We start from the raw sequence: 23,025 nt of genomic DNA on the forward strand, positions 1-23,025 counted from the left end.
GAGCTTTCATGCCTACTTGCCTACTCGGAGGCCACTACTTGTATCTTTGAAACAATGAGTGCAATCATACTTTAAATACATCATTAGTAGATCATCACGGACCTCTGGTAGTCTTCTGGTCCAATTTCCCTGTAAAGCAGAGGCTGTTCAGACTTTTGTTCAGGCATGTATTGGCTGTCTCTAAGGATGAGAATTTCACAGCATATCTGATCTAAAACCTAACTAAAACCACTGCAAAACTTTTCTTTCTTATATCTAATCAGAATTTTCTTTGCTGCAACTTACACCCATTGCCTTTTATCATGTCAACATGCACTTCTGGTGCCATGATTTAGTTATTTAGTGCAACAAGGAATTAGCATTTCTCACAAGAGCGTACTGCTGACTCTTGTTCAGCTTGCTCTTGCTGTCTAAGACATAAAGACATTGGGCCTTCATGTGTAAATCTGCATTCTATCCAGGCAATCCCTAAGCTGTAATGCTGCTTGAGGCTTTTCTGTCTCAGGTGCAGGACCCTGTATTTGCTTTTCTTGGACTTCATGAGGTTCCTGCTAGACCACTTGTCCAGCCTGTGAAAGTCCCTCTGAATAGCAGCTACACTCCAACATATCAACTTCTTTCCCTAGTTTGGTGTCACTTGCAAACATGCTGAGGTTCACTCAGTCCCCTGTCCAAGTCATTAATGAGGAGTTTAAACAATATTGGCCCCTGTAGGGACCCCAGGGAAACAGACAGTATTTTACATACCATTGGGTTTACAAGGGCTGAACTCACAAACTACATTGTATGATCCATGCAACACTGCATGAAATAAAAGAAGTTTCCAATTAATAAAAATATGTAAATTCACTAAATTGGACAAATAATTTTGTGCTAGTGAGCATAGTACAATGGCTAGAATTTTCACTATATTATAATGGCATTTACGCATTTTTGCATTAATGCATATCCTTTAATTAACATTGCTGGTATTGTTCCTAGGTATTCAGTGCTGCAGAGAAATGTGGCATGTAAATGAATGCTGGAAGCACACCCCTTGGCCCAAAGAATTTTTAAAATCTCAATAAAATTCACTGGAGAAAAAATACGACAGTGTAGTGTATCAGCTGCCACATCACAGAACTAAATGAGTGCATCTAGATGCTAAAACTGCAGTTTTCTGCAAAAAATATGCAATATATAGACTTACAGACACACAAATTTTTTAAAACACCCAATGAATTTGCATTGCAAATAGCAGCAAGAGGAACAGACAGTATTTCCAGCAGAGGGAAAGAGACTAGACATATAAGGATGAACACCACAGCAAACAATTCCAAAAAAAAGGCAACCTAGCAACACCACCTACTTTTTCATCCATGCAGAATACAGGCAAACCATTTGAGGAAGGCAGTCACAACAGAAACAAAAACAGCTAGAAGAAAATCTTTTATGTGGGAAGAATATAGGAAATTCAATAATGAAATGGAAATTATTAAACATTGTAAAGTGTACACTAGTAAAGTGTCAAAAAAAAGCATGACTAATCACACTGTTGTGAATGCAACATTGCATGAGAAGCATGCTGGTTGATGGATTGGGGTCAAAAATGTCCATCACCTTTCAGATTCAACTCCCTGGAGCTGTTTGAGTTAGGAAAAGGCCAAAGTAATGCAAGCAGGTGAAGACTCCATCTTGTTCTGAAAAGAACATATATAACTTGTTTCTATTGTAGCTGTCTCTTTCTTGCACTTATTTTATTTAGCAACAAGAAAATATATTCCAAAGTCCTGTTATGCTAAACTGCTCATAGAACACTCCTTGCAGAAACAGATTCTCAGGTGTTTAAAAGCAAGAAAAGGCACAAATCAACACTCAGCTGTTGCCATTGTATGCAAAGCTGTGAACTTAGCCACACTTTAAAGCTGGAATTTTAAATCATCAGCTTAGTGGAGAAAACCAAGTTCACCCAATCTATGAAGAACCTTCTGCCTCAAAATGAATATAGATGAAATAAAGGTGTTCCTATTCTGCCTTCTGCTGTTACTCACCATTATGCTTATCTTGATTTATGACAGTATAAAACAGCACCAATTAATAAAAATAGAGAAATGTTTACAAATGTGTAAGACATTTAACTGAGTTTAAGTCAGCTGTTAAAAAAAATCAGCTGTTCCAAAAGCATGTGTTACTTTGACTATACAAAAAGGGGACGATGAAGTTAGATTTTCCAGCCAAAAGTCAAATTTTCCTTAAACATTTGTGTTTTAAAAGAAACATTTTACCAAAAATCTAGAATTTATCATAAACTTTCCAAAGTATATGGAAAGTCAGAAAGCTCATAAATGTATTTGGGGCAATTAGTGAGCTAGATTTTATTAAAAAGATGAACTTTACATTTGGCACGAAGTTTCTTTTAAAGTTTCTAAATTCCAAAGCCAGGCAAGTAATTGATACCCAACCTCAGATCTCCTCAGTATGAAGAAAAATATCTAGTTTGTATGAGATGTTCTAATTGAAGTAAAGACAACCATTTATATGTCTCTGCTGTGAACTAATTCCAGGCTCCTTTGACAGACCCTCTTCCTGCTACACTTGTCAAAAGTAGCTGCTGAGGATCTCACAGTTTTCAGCTGTTTGGTAGGCAGCTCACTGGATCAGAAAAATAGATGGCTTGGATTAATTTAACCTCAGTCTGACATCATTTCTCTTCAAGGGAAAAAAATCCCATCTTAATAATACCACAATCATAATAGAATATCATAACATTTATGCTAGTGAGCATCCATCTGACTGAAGGGAAACATTTCCTCAGATCTCACATTTGATCCAGGACACAGTATTTGTAAAAGGGCTTGATTTTCTCCTTGCTACTTTATTCACATTTAAACTTTTGACAATATTTAAAATTATTTCATGAATTTGATATAAGTTACAAAGAATTTTATCACTCCCAGAACCATATTCTGGTGATTGCTTCACTAAAAAAGTTAGTCCCATTCTACTTCACGTAATTGCTGTCTAAAGAAGCAAAATCCTAAGACAGAGACTATGAAAAAAAAAAAAAAAAGGGGGAGGGGGGAACCCAACAACCTGCTTTTAAGTACATTTTTTCTGACAGGAGCAAAGTCAGTCCATAATACCAGTATTTCAAGAAAGCAGGAAAGAAATGTTTATCCGTCAAATACTTCTCTGCTAGGAAAAGTGCATATCAGCATGAGGTTACACACATTTGCAAAAATCCTTTGCTTTGGTAACAGAAAATATTGTTAGGTCAGCAAATATGCTTAGTCTTTTACTCCCCTGAGAACAGCTGCAATGACTCCACCGCAGGGGACTGAGAAGGGAGAACTTCACTGTTTAACTCAACCAACTAAAACATGCAGGCGCTACATAGAGAAAACATGATGGATATTATCAGCTACTGCAATCTCCTTACACACTTTTATCACTTTCTATAACCTCTCTGGAGACTTTGAACAAATTCTAAAATTAAACATGAAACTGGAATTTGGGGCTTCTTCATAAGCATATATAAGAAGATGGAGGTTTTCTAAGAAAAAATCTCACATAATCCCCTTTCATAATTTCTAATCCAGTTAAATCAAGCTGCAATCTATTTTAAATGCAAGTTTTGATTCAAAACTTCAGGCAAATGTGATGTCTTATTAAGTAACCACACAGATCAGCAGGCAAGATTCCTCTGCAGCAAGACTATGTTCTCTTATTCTACAACTGGTAAAATAATTCCTAATTACACTATATACATATAAATTTCAAGCCTTTAATTGCTATGTATAGATTTTATACTTTGTTATAACGTCTATTTCTTCTCATTTCATTGGAAAATGTGTACAAAAAGCAGTAAAAAACATTCTTGACACAAACCTAGAAAAATACCTTTATTACGAAAGCCTAAAATCTGTTTAAGAATTCTGTAATTTCTGTTGTGATCTGCTGAGAAGTCAAGACTGAGCAATTAGCACTAAATTCTCCACACCCCCTCTAGTAAAGTAGCAGCCTCTATAAATGAATTTGTGATCTAATGGTAAATACTCATGTTGAGGTTTCTTTCTACTGACCCAAAGGCTGGCCTACCTACTGGAAGTTTCACCTGAAATAAAGGAAACAGTTAATTAACAAACCAAACTCACTGGCTATCTAATATAATTTGTTGTCTTTTCAACATCCACATGGCTCGCATATTAATTTTCAATTAATGGCATAGCCAAAATCAAACCATATTCATACTTAAGTAAACACTTTTTCAGCTTCACCCATTGCCCCATTGAGTTCTGGGGTTATTTAGATGGTCAGTTAGACAACTACATCAATTAGGATTGCAGCACTGGCTTTTGCTTCTTCAATTTGACAAAGGCCAAACTGATGCAAAGGCAATAATCTCCAAGAGAATACAACTACAGTGTGAGGAGTGAATCTGTTTCCTTTTGAAGCAGCAGAAGGTTTATATCTACAGAATTTGGTGTGTTCAAAACAAAAATTCAGTTAAAACTGCCAAGAAGTTTGGAAAAGTGTATTGTATTGTGAAATCACAGTGACACTTCCTTCTGCACCCTCTCCTAGATGACTTGTGAAGATATAAACTATCTCCACGTGCTTTTATTTCGTGCTTATTTTTCCATCACTCATCTAAAAAGTGAAGTAAAACATACACAGTGAGAATGAATGCATTTGCATTTTGCCCTAAAATAGGAAATATGCGAGGATTGAAGTCTCATAGAAGAGCAAACATGTCACAAGGATCCATAATTTGCTTTTACTGTTATAAACCTTCTTCCAATAAAGGATGAAGTAAGACATCTACTTGATTAGCAATTGTCCTAGTCTTACTGTGCCTTTAATTTCAATTACAACGGCTGTTTGGCTGAGAATCATTTTCATTTTTTAGATTCTGAAGGAGCATATTCAGAGGATAAAGACATGAAAGCGTGTTATGAAATTTCCAAATATTTTGAAATTTCACAGCAGAGACACTAAATGCCACCTTCTTTTAAAGCACGTATTTATAACTGACACTAGTTTTAGCACTGTATTTACTAAGTTAGGCCTTAAGAAAAAAAAGCAATTAAAGAAATACCGGTCTATAATCAAGGATATATGTTGTGTTTCAAAACACATGACTTAGAAATGCTCAAGTATGCACTCATATTAAGTGCATATTCTTATGCCCTTAAAATAAGAATGTGCAACACTGAAAAATTCAACAGGTTCTTATGATAAATAGGGCTTGTCATTCGAAGTCTAACTCTTTTCAAATTTAATAGTTTATGGTGGAGAGTAAGCAATACAGAATACTGTATCAACAGAACTTAAGTTCCCTCTAGAATATACCATGCAATAGGATAAGTTTCGTATAAATGCTACAGAAAATACATATTATACAGACAGTTAAAGACACAAGTTTCAGATTTAATATTAAGTTCACAAGGGAAATGTTAAAAACAGAGTCAATAGTTAGAAAAATCCCTAAAGATGAAAAGCAAGGCCATGAAAGTAGTAGGAAAGCATTTGTATTTTTGTTAACATGTCTTAGTACCAGGGTATACAGAAGAATCAAAAATGGGCAGTTCAAATTTGCTACTGCAGTTTTCAACATGAAAGAAATTGCATAACCACAACCAGTTCAGTAAAGTCATGGGAAGATGGGAGATTACTAAGTCTTTTAAATCTGAGGGACCATAAAAACATAGGAATTGTGAGGGGAAAGAGGGAGATAGTTTGCACTCTCAAGTTGTCAGTAAATATTCTTCTCACTTCACAGTTTTTCAGGGGAATCAGGAAAAAGAGGGAGAATATTACAAAATCTGTTATTACATAACTGCTTTAAAGAGTTTCTCAAACTCAAAGCTTTTATCTTGATGACCAGCACAGAGACCAACTGCTTTCAAGAAACAGGTGTCTTAAGCAGCACAGGAAGGAGTAGAGAATTCCTAATTTCTCTTTCTCATTTCTGAACCTGTGCAAATACAGTGTCTGGAAGAACAAGGTGTGCAGAGACAAAAAGGTGTTTCTGTTCATGTCCCCTTTGGGTGTGACTTGAGGACTGCAGGAAAATGTGTTACAGTCCCCTGTTCTATGCCAAAAGAGCATCAGACTACATTTAGGAGAAGTTTCTCTCCAACACCCAGCTCATTGAAACACATAGCAATCCCTCAAAATGGTCCTTGCAAAACTCTCAAAACTCTCTGTCCACCAATCCATACAGCCCATCACAGAAGAATGTAATATTTGCAACTCTGGTAGAAAAGCATGAGAGAGTAACTTAGTACTGTTTGGTTGGTTTTAAAGAGAATTTTTTTAACTTACTGTTTTTTTTCTTAGAAATTGAACTGGGATCCATAGTGTAAATACCATCTGCTTGGCATCTCAATTTATTCTTTTGTTTTTCTCTTACCATTTGTAAACTTGGCTTCAAATTCCTGATTTCTGTCTCTCTTATCTCACATGTGAATCAGGATTTCATGTTTAATACAACTATTAATCACCTTTACTATACTAGCTTCATATTGTAGTGACCTTTCATGTAATTTCATTTTAATTTTCTTATTCTGTGAGCTATGAGGGGTTTCAGATGTGATCCTAGGCAATTAAAATTCAACTGGGTACTCCCAAAGTTCTGTCTGTAAATCTGATCAAAATCCAGTTTTTTGTTGATTAGCGTTTTTCAATTAGCAAGAAATCCAGATTGTTTTTCAGGACTTAAAAAAGGATTTTAAGAGCATCTCAGATCAACAATATTAACCCAGATTTATATGTAATTCAACAGAAGTTTCACATTCAAAACATATACTACAAAATCACACAATTTTTTATTTAAATTGTTCTAATTCAATGCTATGGCTGCTAACTATCCAATTGAAATTGTGTGAAGAAAATTTCAGCACATAGCTGGCTGCTCCAAGTGTTGATATCTGAATGCTATAGGCAGTTTTAAACTTCGAATGAATTATTTGATACAGTGGTTATGTTCCTGGCCTGACTGGCCATGCACAGTGAGGAAACATTTCCTGCTTCTTCATAAACTGTCTACTCGAATAATAGTAGAAACCTACATGAAACCAGTCAGAGATGAGAGAGAAAATGGCAATGACAGAGAAAGCTTACCTGACTAATGCCTTTTAGACGTGGATGGAAATCTGTATCTTCAAATACCCACTCCTACTCAGCCCACACTCTTGTCTTCTGATGGCTCAGATATTTCTCCTTGTTATTAAGAGGCATAAAACTAAAACAGTACACTTTCTTTAAATGTTATTGTATAACTACAGTGTAAAATAAACATGTCAGCATCTCATTTGAAAATATCATCCTTTTTTTCAGCAGTGATTGGGACACCAAGATGAACTTAGGGTAATGAGCGTGGAAATCTTGTCATTTCAAGATGACAGGCCAGGGCCATGGCTTGAGCTAAGATTTTTAAAGGAAGTTGAGCACTCAGGTAAGGCACCTGAAAACCAAATTATAAGTAAAGCCTGATTTGCACAGTTTCTGCAGTTTCAGCACAATTTCTGTTGTTGTCATTGGATTTTCCATTTTATTTTCTTCCTTGCTGGGATACATGTACCATCACCAATTGTTGCAATCATCTGAGAGATTCTGTAATATGTATTCTTTAGAATATCTTTAGTATTTTCATGCCTACAGAACTTATATCATGCTACAAAGCTTTACTCCGCTACTTATAAGTAGATTAGTTTGTAATCCATACAAGTAATAAAGACCAAGGATAAAATCTAGCCCTTATGGCCTCTGAGAGACACAAAAAAACCTTGCAGGCTACGTTCAAATGAACTCCAAGAGAACTTGGTGGCATTTATTTGGGGGAAAAAAAAAGGTAAGAAACATGAAAAGCAACCCTTTGTTCAAGGAACTTATTCAGAAGCATGTCTAAAATTTAATCTGAAATCACAGTGTTTATTATTGAGTCTACTTAAAATTTGCTTAGTAAATGAAGTCACAGCTACCTTAGAAAAATATTTCAAAACAAACAATGTTGTTTTCTTGCTTGATTTTATATACTTATAATTGATCCACAGTTATATACTTTATACAAACAGAAATGAGGGCTGGGTTCTGTAGGGAACTTCTCAGAACTTACACATCTAACTCAGTAGATCAAAGTTTGCTGGCCTTATCCTGAGCACACTCCAGTAATGTAAGACACCAAATACAAATTCTTTAAAAACAACTGATGCCAGTTTGATGAACTGCAAGATTAGCGAACCAATGTGTAACTCCTGCAGGTACAGAAATTAATCCAAGAGTTTGAGGCACAAGGGACATGTGCCTCATTATAGACTCCTAAGGCTGATGTCTAACAAAGACTGAGAGGTTTCAAAAACAGGCTTTCTGCTTCATACCCAAGCATGGCTTTTTGACACACGTGCTTCTAGAAGGAAATGCCCAGAAAGGCTAGGTGGCTCTTCATCCCCTTGAACGGCCACAACCGCAATGTAATTTTTAAACACAACTGAGTATTTTATGAGAATGGATCTCTTTTTTGAGAACTTAATATTCTTCATAACCCACAAATACTTGGATCACGCTCTTCTCAGTGAAAATAGGATTAGCTAAAGACATACCATTCATATATATATACACACTCACAAGGGCACTGAAAAATTGTTGCTCCTAAGCATCATTTGCTTGCTTGCACAAAGAAAATGCAGTGCAATCTAAGTGCATGCTCAACTTATTTCCTGTCAGGCTCCCCCATCATTCAGAAAAGATGTCACTTTCATCAGCCCTATTTTAATATACATGAGTTAAATCACATGATAAAAAATTTAATTTCCCAAATTCTCTGATGCTTTCACATGAGAAGTTATACTTTACAGAAGCATAACTACTGCATCTTTACAACACTGCTTCTCAAAGTTCCAACTTCATGGCTAAGAAGCCAAAATAGAGAAAATTAGGAATAAACCCACTATGTTAGGTTTTTCAGCTATTTTAACAACATCATATTTTTCAGGTGCTCCAGTAATACTTTCAACAGTTTCATTTATATCCATGAGGACTCAGCACTACTACACCTTTTGAATGTGGCATCACAAGGCAGGTACTCAAAACATGAAGCACACACCTGAAATGATCTTTTAATGTTTTGATTAAAGCGACTTATCCAAAACTATGTGGGAACTGTATGGCAGATGCAGGAAGAAGTTCCTGTCTGACATTCACCTTCTATAAAAAGGAAGCTATATTTCTGCTACTTACTTCTTTCACTTCTTTTTATACTCTGAATCAAATGAATTAGAATTTGACAGACAACAACCTGGTTCAGAAGGCAGACTCAATACCCTCCTAATGATCAGTCAAGTCTGTCCTGCATGTTTCAGGAAGATGATACAGCAGAAAGACATTACTTGTTTTAAAAATATCACAATGCATATGAATTAGAGGTTCTACTGTAAAGTGAGTGAGTTCTCATGTTGGCATTGTTCTTATTTATTGTAGCATTTCTAGAAATCAAAATTCAAGCATGGAAAAACCCTAAACCTTTTATCTAATGTAGTTAGACAATTTCTTATCTAGATCTCAAGCCAAACTGGCACCTTCAGGCTCACAAAATTCATAAAGGTCTTGGAGAGCATGTGGCAACAGGGGAAAGCATGCACTGTGTGGATCTCCAGTCCTCTTTACTAACAGCCAACTTCTTTCCACTAATCTTTAAATCATGGAACAGAAAACAGCATATCTGTGACACTGCCATCAACTTTCTGCTCAAGTCTCTTGGACAAGAGCTAATTCTTTAAAATGGAGAAGAGCTCCCAGGCAAAACCTAGTTGTCAGAATATGCTGGTATGGTAAAAAAAAATCTTATTTCTGGAAATTTTTTATCCCCCATGAATGGGTTGTTTTACTAGAAATGTTCCCAATGTACTTGAGATTCAAGCAGACAACCAGCACTGGAAATTCTGGAAAGCTAAAGGCAAACAAAAACAAAACTTCATAATAGAAATTGTTGAGCTCCTTCTTTACTATTCTTTTTCTTATAGCACTGTCTGTAAGTACTACGTACTGTCTAGACAGTAGTTGTATATTAAATGTGTGTACAGACAAAATCCTGTCATTAACATAAGCGTACAGGTTTTTTTCAAGACTTCTCTACTATAAGCTTTCCACATGTCATTGTAACAGAGGCAGGCCATGCACAAACATGGCACAGTCATAGACCAGATTTCACTACAGCCAAAGTTTAAAACACTAAGTTTAAAACTTCCTATTACAATATTTCTTATACCAAAATACAAGTGCTATTTCATTTTGAGACTTTCCTACAACATCTGTATATAGAATACATATATAATGCATAATTGTGTCTATGTGAAAATCACACACTACAAACTGTACTGGAATTGGATTTTCCATTTTACTTCTTCAAAATATGTTCCATTCTTAATCCACTCCCTTTAGAACATAATCCACTTTTATAAAATTACTACAGGCCAAAAGCTTGAAAACATTTGTAATTCAGTACAAGAGAGCTACTCTTGACAAAATTAAATTGGGTATGGTTGGTGGTGTGGTGTTTTTTCATTGCACAGAATTTAAAAATGGAAGTAAAAATTTGTCTTGAAACACCAAAGCCAGGCAATGCACATTTTCAGCTTAGCAAGAGAGGCATGAATACAGCTGACTTTCTGATTCAAAGTACAGTTTAATTTTAGATGTGTTCATCGGGTTGTTTCACTTTTAATGAATTGGCATTCTTAAATGTAAAAACATTCCATCGTAAGATTTCCAACCAGTTTTAGTACTTATTTAATAGACACATACAAAATTTAATTCCTCTCTCTTGTCTGTTAGGAATTACTTCCAGAAATATCATATTGCCTTAGGCCTTCAATCAGTTGCTTTTCAGTTGCAGAAACCTCTACATGTAAAAAACCTCCCTAGAGTATTATGAACATGAATATAATTTCATTCGTCTTGGGACAGCCCTCAATATGCCACAAAAGTATATTTCAACAGAGAATAATAATTAAATATGGTCCTATTAAAAAAAAAAAAGCCAACAAAATAACCCCCAACCAAAATCAAACACAAACCAGCACCAAAATCCACACAATTTAAAAAAAAAAAAAAAAGTAACAAAAAACCACCACCAAAGCAAAAAAACCCTACACATTTTATAACTTTTGCTCTTCTATATGTTCAAAATACTGTAGAAGCTTTTACCAGATGCTAGGAAATTTTTCTGCCAGGATGCATACAAAATGACTTCCAAAATAAGAGGCAATCTGAAGGTTAATGAAAAAAAATAAACTATCACCTTCATAAGATTTCACAAATAATAAACTTAAAACATCAAATAATTACCAGCTATCAGATATTTCAAGACTGAATTTACTGTGACTTTTTTTTCCTGAGGCATATTCAGAGAAATGGCTAAAGGAACTGTAATGGCCTTCTGGGACAGGAAGACTAAGGTTTTAGTAAAAAATGTTAAATTAATTTTTATAGTGATGCAAAGTCAGGGAAGGGTTGTTAAGGGATGGCCTCTTGCCACAGGGTGGAGTTTTGTTATGGTATCCTTTTAGAGTCTGCAGGTGTTTGGCAGGAGCTGAAATCAGGGCCAGCTGTGATATTTCAGCTCCGATATTTCCCTCCCCATATTTCTCAGAAGTGATGCATCAGGATGATGTCTTACACCTGATGTACTCAACTTGTGTGGTATGACTGGAACTGTTGGGGGGGCATGGGGGAAGTACCACTGCATGGTTTTTATTTTATTTTCAGCTGACAACATTCATATAGTAAAACTCATCAACATGAATGGATTTAATATAGTAAAACACCAGATTACAGTTTATTAAACTGCCCATTTTTTTCTGAGTTGTTTTGGTGCTTCCTGAATTATGTCAGCTATTTAATTAAAGTAAGAACACTCTATAAAATAATGTTAAAAGAAATTACAGTGCAAAAAAGGCAAGGACAGTGTTCTAAAGAAGAAAAAAATACCTTCAGTCACCTCACTTAACCAGCAAAGATCTTTGTCCTTGCATACTTAGCTGCAGTACAGTGCGTACCTGTTTTTGTTTTGTTTTATCTTTTGGGAGAATTTGAATAGTTTCTATTAAAAATGGTATTCTCTTTTAAGTTTGTTTTGTTTGGAAAGCTTCAAGCCACATTGTATTTCACACACATATTCCCCAGGGTATGTAAAATGGGACCACACTGAGGTCACTCATGAGATTTTTAAGTGTTTTAAGAATTCTTTTAATGTTTGTACTATCCTGGCCTGGTTAAAAGAGCATGTTTTTTAAAAATAGTTTTTTAAAGTTTCACTATATAAATTTTCATAGTCTATACTGTTCTATTAAGCATTTGTAAGAACTTTCACAAACATTGCTTTCTCCCTCACATTTTTAAAAAATTTGTTTCCTTAACTAGTCAATCTCCTTTTTCTCTCAGCTGTTTTATCCAAATATGCACAAGTACACGCGTACATCTCTCCACAGACTGATTGACTTACCAGTACAAATGCCTGCGGTATTCATTTTTACTTCACAAATGAATAAAAGATTATAATCAGTGGGAAAAGTGGACATTTAACTCCATTCATGGAAAAACAGTATCACCTGGCACTCCAACTGAGTAAGAAATTTCCTGGGTTTTGGCAGTTCACTTGGAGTACAACTGAAGCTGTTAATGATATTAGTGAAATGTCCTGGGATCAAAAAATATGTTGTTTTATCTCAGTTTATAGAAGGAGTTATATAAGCCACTCCCAGCCTTCAGAGCTCTGAGGTCCTTTTAGTTAAAATAAAATTTGAAAGCACAACCAGCCTGTAGCCAATTGAGTTCCATTAGACTATTTCAATCATCTCCTGTAGTTGTCTTTCCCCCTGCTTCCTCACATGGGCTTCTAGCCATCCCTTGCATTGTTCCAGCCCCTCCCCAGATTTCTGTCTTCATCTGGTACCAGCCTAGAGCAGCCTTTACAGCATTACTGACAGCTGAGCTGACATCTGTGCAGTGCATCTTGGTCACCGTGCAAGACTACACTTACAATGCAAGGTGTTTGCATTATGGATGTAAAAATCCAAAGATGAAGGAGGAAGGTAATGGCAGTAAATGAAGTAAATAAAATGTTTAGATGCAATCTTGATGGTAACACACAAAAAGGAAGATGTTAGCTAAGGCTGTGTATTATCTATTAGAATTAGAGCCCAAATCACTGGGTTTGGTGTTTTTCTGGACTCTTCACAATGGTTGAGAGCAAATGGCAATGAGAAGCAGTTAACTGTGCTATGATTAAACAGTGTTATGTAAAATTAAAGAGTTTAACATGTCATACAGTATCAGTATGCATGGTTATCATATGCAAATTGAATGACATCTTTCTTAGAACTGTATTTTCTGATCTAAACTGAGTCTGAGAACTAGGAAGAATTATTACAAAGTTTTCATAATTGATAAAAATCTGTGTTCAGATTTTTACATAAGAAAATGGGTGGACTGATGAATAGGTGAATAACGAATTGGTTGGATAGCCACATCCAGAGGGTATGTGTCAATGACCCAGTGAAACATGATTTTGGTGCAAGTGGTGTCCCTCAGAGGCGCTTACTGGGACCAATGCTATTTAATGTCTTCATCAATGAAGACAAAGGGATCGAGTGGACCTTCAGCAAGTTTGCAGATGTCACCAAGCTGAGTGGTGCAGTTACCACACCTGAAAGATAGGATACCATCCAGAGGGACTCTCACATTCTTGAGAAGTGGGCCCATGGGAACATCACAAGGTTCAACAAAGCCAAGCGCAAAGTTCTACACCAGGGTCAAGGCAACCCTCAGGATCAATATGGGCTGGGGCATAAGAAGATTGAGAGCAGCCCTTGTGAGAACAAATACAGGGACCTGGTAGATGAGAGGTCAGAAATGAGCCAGAAATGTTTGCTTGTGTTTCAGAAAGTGAAATGTGTCCCAGGCTGCATCAAAGGAAGTGTGACCAGCCCATCAAGAAAGAGATCCTCCCCTTCTACTCTGTTGTCATAAGATCCCACCTGGAGTACTGTGTCCAGCTCTGGGGTCCACAGTATCAGAAGGAGCAAGTTGGAGGAGTCCAGAGGAGTGCAGTGGAGATGATCAGAGAGCTGGTTGGAGCACCTCTGCAGTGAGGAAAGGCTGAGAGAACTAGGAATGTTCATCCTGGAAAAGAGAGGGCTCTGGGGATTCCCTGTTGTGGCCTTTCGGTACTTTAAAGGGGAGGGACTATAAGAATTTTTAGCAGGACCTGTTAGTATAGAACAAGGGTTAATGACTCCAAACTGAAAAAAAGGTTAATTTAGATTAGCTATAACAAAGTTCTTACAATGATGGTCAGAAAACACTGGATCAGGTTGCCCAGATAGATGGTAAATGCCCCGTCCCTGAAAATATTCAAGATCAAACTGGATGGGGCTTCTGAGCTATCTGATCTTGTTGAAGATACCCCTGCAGATTGCAGGGTTGTTGGAGTAGATGACCTCGCAAAGATCCTTTCCAACTCAAAGTATTTTCTGATTCTATGAAAAATCTAGCTGTGATTAGAGTATGTTCTTGTTGGTGTATGCTGGTTTTCTCCTATTATACCTGGGGTTTCATAGTGCAGAGGGCACCTTGATTACAGTCTCTCAGGTGATAAATTTCTTCCCCAGTCAGACAGTCTCAGTCTTTTTTTTCCCTGCTTCCTTTGAACTGAAACTATCTGTGAGAAAACACTTCTTTCAGAGATGAAATAAAGGTATAACATGCAGCTATGCACAAATATTGGCATTAAGTTTCCAGTAGCAATGTCCAGGTGCCACGTATTTCAGGGAAGTGTGTAAAAAACAAGGCTTTGAAGCAGTTTCATGGGGAAGATATTAGCATGTCCCTTACAGAAAAATATTTCAAAAAACATGCCATATCTAACTGCAAAGCACCATGACCCCTTTTGTTGATAGGCTATGTCAAGTAATAACCTGACACATATATATAAATAGCACATATATATATAACATAATATTATATATGTGAAAATGTTATTTAGGTGAATTCTAACAAGAGCAAGGTAGCCAAGATAACCTCTTTCCAATCTGGGAGGTAATAGCCAATGACATATAATGTTTTAAAAACAGTCTCTTTCAGAGTAGACTCAACTTCTTAAAATTCACAGCATCAAAAAGAGCACAGAATATTTTTCCAATGTTGCCCCAAGCAGAGCCAAGTCTGAGTAAAATACTCTTGCTGTATGTTCTTCAAAGCCCAATCTTAATCCCTGTGAAAGTTATGAAGTGAAAAATTTGGCCCATGCTTATTTTACGGCATGATACTACATCATTTTAAGGAGAAAGAGTGTATTTATTTAATAAAAAAAATATTCTTTCCCTGCAGTCACCTAACAAATATTATTTTATGTCTCTAAAATATAATAATATTTATAACAAACATTTATTATAAATGTAATTTTTAAGACAGGGATTGCTCTGCCTGCTCTTATTTTCCCAACACTGCAATCACAGTCGCAACAAACACTTCTGACAGCAGACATGGACATGTACAAAATTGGAAGAAAATACCAGAACAGTCATTGATCAATCATTTTTTTCTTGCAATTCTCTTTAGTAAAAATCATCTTAGAGGAGATTCATCACACACTATAACAGCCATAAAATATTCAGTTGCAGTACTCAAGACAGTATAATTCAATTTATCTTGGGCCCTTTAACCCTTCCTAAGCCAGACAGTCAAAAAGCAAGGAAGGCATCAGGAAATATGAAGATAATGTAACTCTCCAGATACTAAAGTATAAAAATAATGTTTATCATTAAGCATAGGCGTAATCCAGTGCAATATTTTAAAAAAATACAGAGATGAACTGGTTTTAGCTACTGAAACCACCAGGCCAAGAAAAGGTTTCTTTCTTTATATGGATTTTGTGCTTCATTTTTCTTTTTCCAGTCAAAATGTTGCCTTTTTTTTTTTTCAAACAGAATTGATTTTGGTTATCCATACTCCATACAAAAAATTAGTTCTTTCAGGACTCAAAAAAAGGTGCTTTTCTGCATATCTATGTGATAAAATGCAATTACATAGTATATTATGGTTTCTTTCTCTGTTTTACCAGCCAGTTTTGAAATATAGACTCTCTATGTGAGATATGGAATACCTATGGTTTGATTTGTTGTGACAAAATCTGAATTCCCAAGCATATAATTCATTTAAACATCTGTATTTCTTTCTTTATATGGCCTACTATTGGCTGAAACTCAATCCATCATGAACCTCTCAAATCCCATTTTAAAGTAGGGAAAATCAGGTCTGAGCGGCAGGAGAATGATCCTTACTCAGCACTTGTAGGACACATGGTATAATGTACAGAAGACACTTGGTGAGGACCAACCTGAGGATCTGAGAACACTTGCTGCATGTTGTTGATCGGCCCGTACGGAACCCCACTGCCTTCAAAGAGCTGCAACCACTCGATCGTCGCTTTTTCTGAAAACCTGAGAGCAAATAAGAATGAATGTGGTTTAGACACTATGCTTTCAGATCCTAAGGAATGTATAGCATGTCTCTCTTCTCTTTCAGTGCTTCCATACTCCTCTCCACTGATTTCTTCCCAGTCAGTGAATAAAATAACAAAAATGTACTACCTATGTTCTTCAGAGATGCAAAACCCAAAGACACAGGGGAAAGAATATCTCTGAATGAACTTCTGTTTCTATCTGATCATCTGAAGCAATGCAGGAATGATGTAAAGTTAAATTTGTCATCAGTTTTAAATAAGGATCAATGGGTTTCCTCCCTTCCTTAATTATAATAATGTGTTTCACATTTGTTTCCCATTATGTCATATTTAACAACAAAAAGATATAGTGCAAGTACCAGACAATACTGCTCACTAAGAGCTGATGTAAAGCACCATCAAAAACATGCATCAGGATTAAAAACCACATTTTTAGGTCAGATAACAAAACTGATCACTTTTTTTTTGTTGTTGTATGGTTGTACAACCTATCCTAAGAACACCCGGTTCATCATATATACACGGTGCCTGTATGCTGGTGAACACATTGCTCCAGGTCTTTGTATCACATGCAAAAAGCTCATTTTATCTCTTTCTAAGCATTCCATTTCATAACTTGTAACACCACTCTATTTCCCCTGTTTTGCTAGATAGATTTTCTTTCCTCATCTGCCTACTGAAGTTGCATACATGAAGAAAAGACACTGCTGAAACAATACCAGTCACTGAGAGATGGCATTTTCTGCAGTCGTCTGGGATCCTGGATCAAAGGTGAACTTACTTGGAGATAGTATTTTAAAGTTCAGGAAAATAAATACCATAGAGGTCTACCAGCGTATTAGAAATCAAAGATTGGCTTCATGATATACCCAACACCGAAAAGAAATTAGATGTGATTTAAAGATCCAATGGAAACAAAATTAATAGAAACCTTTAAAAGGGGCACTCAGTTACTGTGTTCTATAGCTACCAGCTTGCTGTTCCTTAAGAGTAATTTGGAACAACAAGAATAAAATTCAGCTTTACTTCTAGCACAAAATATGGATGGTCCTTTCTCAGAGCTAGCAGACTTATTCCTGAAGTCAACAAGCAATTCTAGAAGAAATGGAAGGAGCAATAAAAAAGAAAAATCAAAATAAAAGGTCTTAAAAGTGCAAAATGTGTTATAAAATCAAGCATGAGTCATGAAAGAATGAAGCATAATGCAGCACTGCTTCCAAATAAAACAGATAGAAGAATATTGCAATGTACTTCATTGAATATTAAAGTGACTTCATGGTAAAGATGCAGTCAGCCATAAAGATGGTGCTGCTGTTGAACCCATCTAGGGTTTATCCAATGGCTCTGTTGCAGCCATACCTAGAACCAGGTACGTTGCAGGAAACTGGGGAAAAAGGTAATTCTAGAGAGGCAGATAACCTTCCTTCCTCATTAGTTGCAGCTATTGACCATGATTTTAGTCTAAAATACAATTTATGTTTCCCTTCAGTACCTTCCATTCAACAATTCTCATCATCTGTACAGTCTTGTTATTCATAGCCATCTAGTGTTAAAGTTTGGGGCTCAAACAACTGCACAATGTAAATAAGATTTGCATTAAAAACTGTTTCCCTTCAGTTACAGATGCTGTTTATATAAAATTATGCTGTTCCCTGCTAGCAATGGAGATGCTTCATATTTCATGGAACACTAAATCCCTTGCTATAAATGGAAAGCTTTTTTTTCAGCTACTACTTTTTGACACTTCAAATTCTACTATCTCATTTCTATTAAGACAGGACAACTGCAAGAGGAATCTTGGACTCAACTTCACTACCATGGCGCTGAAGACCATCACTAGGAAATTATTGTCATTCTCAGTGCAATTCAATTGACCTGTTAGTAATGAATAAGTCCTGCTATGTTATGTTCCTGCACTTTTTTTTAAGAAAGAGTTTATAAAGTTCTTCCTGAGTCTAAAAAACCAGAACTTTTGCATTTAAAGGATAGCCTGAAAATGAAGTCTTTTCAACAGGAGTGTCTATGATCTATATCTGCATAACCAATAGGCTACTTCCTGATGTTGTGGTAAATCTGAATAATTTTCAAGATACATATTCTTCTTCAGTTACACCATTGTGAGTGACTCAATATATAGTGGAATTGTATATGTAAGTTGCAGAATCTATGAATATGTTAAGCAAAGTTTCTGTGATTCTATATGAATTTCTACAATTTAAGGTTGCGCTTAGGTTTTCCTTCCTACATGACAGGAAAAAAACCCTACAATTTTGTAGAAAACATGAGATTGTCTATTATCCTCTGTCTATTATCCTCAAGGGACACATACAGTATTTCTTCTTGAAACTGAAACTCTATCTAATTCTGATGTAGAATAGCTTCCTTTATTTGTGTTAAAGAGAGACTGTTGAGAACATATTGTTAAGCAAACTGTTTAAAACCAAAACAGAACACCACCACTGCCAATAAAGGTCTACTATTCAGATTTTGAGAGCAACAGCATGGAACTATTTTGCTCATTCAACTATGTTTTATATATTGAAACATCTGCTGTACATCATTAAGGGAGAAATACTGTTTCAAAATCTGATAAAAGATAAGCCATGGATAAAAAAATGCTAATTGTTACCGTTGATGTCAGCTGTACAAACTTAAATTTATTTTTTTTTCCAACCTGTATGTATTATTCCCCCAACTAAACAAAATTTGTGATAATACTTACACAAATAAATACCATAACCATTACTTAAAGTGAAGGGCTGATGTTTAGGTTACTAAGTAGCCATTAACAACATGCTCAGCACTCCCAAATAACAAGAGAAGCCCCTCAACAAAAAATTCCAAGAAGTAGAAGACCAACATTCTCTCCTGAAAATGAAAGCTCTGCCATCAGGAATTTATACGGTCTGGCCAATTCTTCTTCTCTTAGCATATTTTAAAATGTCTTTCTATGCTTTTTCATTGTTTTTAATAAATATCCTACTTTGTATATTTTTCAGTTAAGAAAAATAAATGATTGACTTTCTTTATATATACACATACATAAATAAAATCACTGTGATAGAAACACATACAAGGCTAAATAATGGTCCATCTTCCAAACCGGAGCTAGTAGGAAAAAAAAAAAATCCAAGACTGTAGAGCATCTGAACTCTGAAACATGACACTTGCAAGAGGATCTTTACCTCAGAGATACTGAGTGACTGCAGGAGAGCTCAACACTGCTCACACTACAGCTTCATTACTTTTCAGAAGAGTCCCTTTTCCTATAAAATGTTCCATCTGCCACATATATATATATAAAACAGAAATGCCCTCTAAATTACCTGTGATTTATTTAAAGTGTTTTAAACCTGTAGCTTAGCTTTCTACCAGTATTTTAGAAGTTCAAAAGGATTTGCTTTTTACTGCACTATTTTGTGGTATGAAGCTTAAATTCAGGGTCTTTCTGAAAACACCTCTGAGAAAGGAAGGATATGTACCCCAATGAGGAACAAACCCATTGCTAGGACATTTACTGCAAAGTCTGAACTGAGGCTTACTTCCTGGAGAGGTCAAAGTCTCCATGATGTCTTATTTGCATTTTAAGCAATACTCTAAGCCTCCTCCGCACTAAATTACACAGCACTCACGAAAATACTAAAGTTGCACTATCGAAATGAGGCATCAAATTCCAGAACATTTAACATTAAATACATTTCATGCTTTAAAATATTTTAAGAATAGAAAGTGTGGCATAAGCTGAACTAATTGAAATTGGAAGAAATCCAACTAAATATATTTTTCTTCAATTAGTAAATCTAGCAGGCATCATTAAATGGAAACATCTAAATTTAAACTATACACTCAGCAAATTCATAAAAAAAAATTTACAGCACAATATAAGAAAAAACCTCTAAAAGGCAAACATTAAATATAAAATAAAAAAAGTTTTACACCTTATTTTTTTACATAAACTACAAGCATAGTTTTGCTTCTTGAAAAGCAGGATCTACATTCCCTTTTGATTTTTAACAAGTTCTAATTTAAAGAAAAAAGTAAGAAATGCATCTTTATATGTAAAACAGAAAAAGGATGTCTGCTGGACTTGTGCAAGTTATATGAAATGGCTTTAATGTGTTCATATTTTTAAATAGCACTTGGGTGTGTTTCTAAGTTTCTCATCCTCATAATTATTAAAATAAAATCTGGTGGGTTTTTTAGCAATATTTTGTCTTTCAATGAAACAAAGACTTTAAAAGTTTGAATGAATCCACTTTCTGTGTATTCCATTTTCTATGTTTCTTAGGAAACCTTCAATCTTTGCTACATCCTATGTGGAAGGGCAACCATGTTTCTGTAATGGATAAAAACATCCAATTCCACACAAAGTTTAGAAGAACTACTGAAGCAAAATACTGCTCTTTTCTATAGGAAACCTATGGTAATTAATTTAAAGTTATTTGGACAGCTACCAAATACAGATGGAACAGAAACCTCCAGGATTAGTAAAAGCTTTCTACATGTGGTCAATCACATGTAGGGGGAAAAAAAAAAATCTCCTCTGTTCTTGCTAAAGTCCACAAGAGCATTCCTGTGTTTTCTAGCACAACTCAAATCTGCATCATCGTTTTTTTTCATTTTGTTCTATCAACAGTCTCTTCACTCCCTAATACCTACAATATTTTTTCTCTTCACTACCAAATGTCTCTTTAATTGCAGTTAAATGAATAAGAGGTTGGTCCAGTTTCTTACAGTAGCATCTGTGGAAGACACTACACAAAACAAAAGCCCTAGAAAAGTTTGGAAAATTCAAAGAACAGATCATTATCCTTTAGTGTACAGTGAATACAGAATTAGTGCTTTCAAAGTGAATACTACAGTATTTACTCAATAGCATGTAAATATCTCTGTTAGTGTCTACTCGTCTGTTACTGGTGAATAACTGGAAAAACCACAACAGACAAAATATTAAAATAGTCGTGATCAAGATGATTGTACAGGAGATGCTGAGAGATATTTCAAACACTTTAAAAGATGCCACATACAGTAGATTATAAGTGGTAGCTACATAAAAAATACTATCCAGACATTTGCAGTTACAACAATTCACCATGAAAATTCTTTTATATTTCTATATCAATAGAAATATTGATATAGATTAATAAACACTGTTTATTTATAGACAAATAAATATTGCATACTATAAATATTGTTACCAGTTTTATAGAACTATTAACAAATCTTCACCTTTATGCACTAAATTTGTGCCAGAGGTTAATGGACTTTCTCATTCCTCTATCAAGATTTGCATGCTGCTTCAAAACCATGTATGATTTTTAAGGAATGGCATACCAGACAGAGGGAAACACGACTATCTTGTAAAATGTATTTCTTATGGCTACTAAGAAGTTACCCCAGCATGTAAAAGAACTAATTCTTTTGTAGTCAGATAACATTAAGCTATGCACATTAGAAATACACTGCTTTTCTCCAACCTTCCTCTGTTCTACTCAAGTACAAAAAAGAACCGTAACTTTTATAGTTATGACAAAAGAAGTGCGAACTAAGTGAAGATCAGCTAGGTAAACACACATCAATAAAAGCACATTGAGAAGGATGAAAAGTTGCATTGATTTTGTTACTGGTCTTCTTTTAACCCAAGGGGATTAAGGAACTAACAAGGGTCAGGTCAAAAAGTCAATTTAAAATCACATTTCTAACTTGAGGCTACTGAAATCAGTAAGTCGTCACAAAAGAGATGGCAAGTTCCTTTTCAGAAAGGATCTTAAACTTCACACAGGTATGAAAATCTTAGAAGGTTGCTAAAGGGTGAGAAGAAAAAACACAAAAAATACACATTAGCTTACCCAGTCCAAAAATCAGATCCTTGAGACATTTTAGATCTCTCATTTGTGTACACAGAAGTCAACATAAAATAGCAATTTAAAACACAGCTTTTTAAAACAAATCTTTTTAAAGCAAAATGTTGCAATTTGGTAGCCAACACAGCTCAACCCTCTATGTACTGATGGTAAGGTAGGTGACCGGGGAAAGTAAGCCTTACCAGCTGTGCCTCACTGAAGTCAATTGTCTTTCAAACTTCAAATACCTGTCTTGCTGAAGCTATAAACAACCAGATGCTCACGCCTGTAATGTTATCAAGTGACTTCAGTCAGCAAGGCTCTTGGCTTAGAAAAGGAAATGGTGGGGATAGGGAAGGAGATTTACAAAGACTGGGTGTGTCTCAACAAGTGTGAATTTAACAATGCTTCTCATCGGGCAAATTAAACATCTTACAATACTCTTTCCCCTTAAGGTGCCCTCCTCATCTGTTACTAGGTGGAAACCATTTAGCAACAACTTTTATTAACTGAGGATCAAGTTCCTCTGTGTTTCCTTCCTGCTCATTCCTTTTCCCCTCACACTTACATACGCAGCATGCAGCTGTAGTGTACAGTCAAGAATAAGGGGTTTAAAATATAAGTGCTAGGAATAGAAGTTCCACTCTGAATCATTTCCAGCCCTAACACTTCTGAGTCTAC

General features: G+C 35.5%; 1 protein-coding gene across 1 annotated transcript in view; it reads right to left on the reverse strand.

The window, feature by feature from the left end:
* Nucleotides 1-23,025, reverse strand: part of SUGCT (succinyl-CoA:glutarate-CoA transferase) — a 313,226-nt gene that overhangs the window by 160,883 nt on the left and 129,318 nt on the right. The window contains exon 12 of the mRNA XM_084207991.1: nt 16,376-16,478. Coding sequence (XP_084064117.1) covers nt 16,376-16,478 — 103 coding nt within the window. The remainder of the gene's footprint in view (nt 1-16,375; nt 16,479-23,025) is intronic.

The sequence above is a fragment of the Fringilla coelebs genome (assembly GCF_963513975.1).
Source record: "Fringilla coelebs genome assembly, chromosome: 1".
Taxonomy (NCBI): domain Eukaryota; kingdom Metazoa; phylum Chordata; class Aves; order Passeriformes; family Fringillidae; genus Fringilla; species Fringilla coelebs.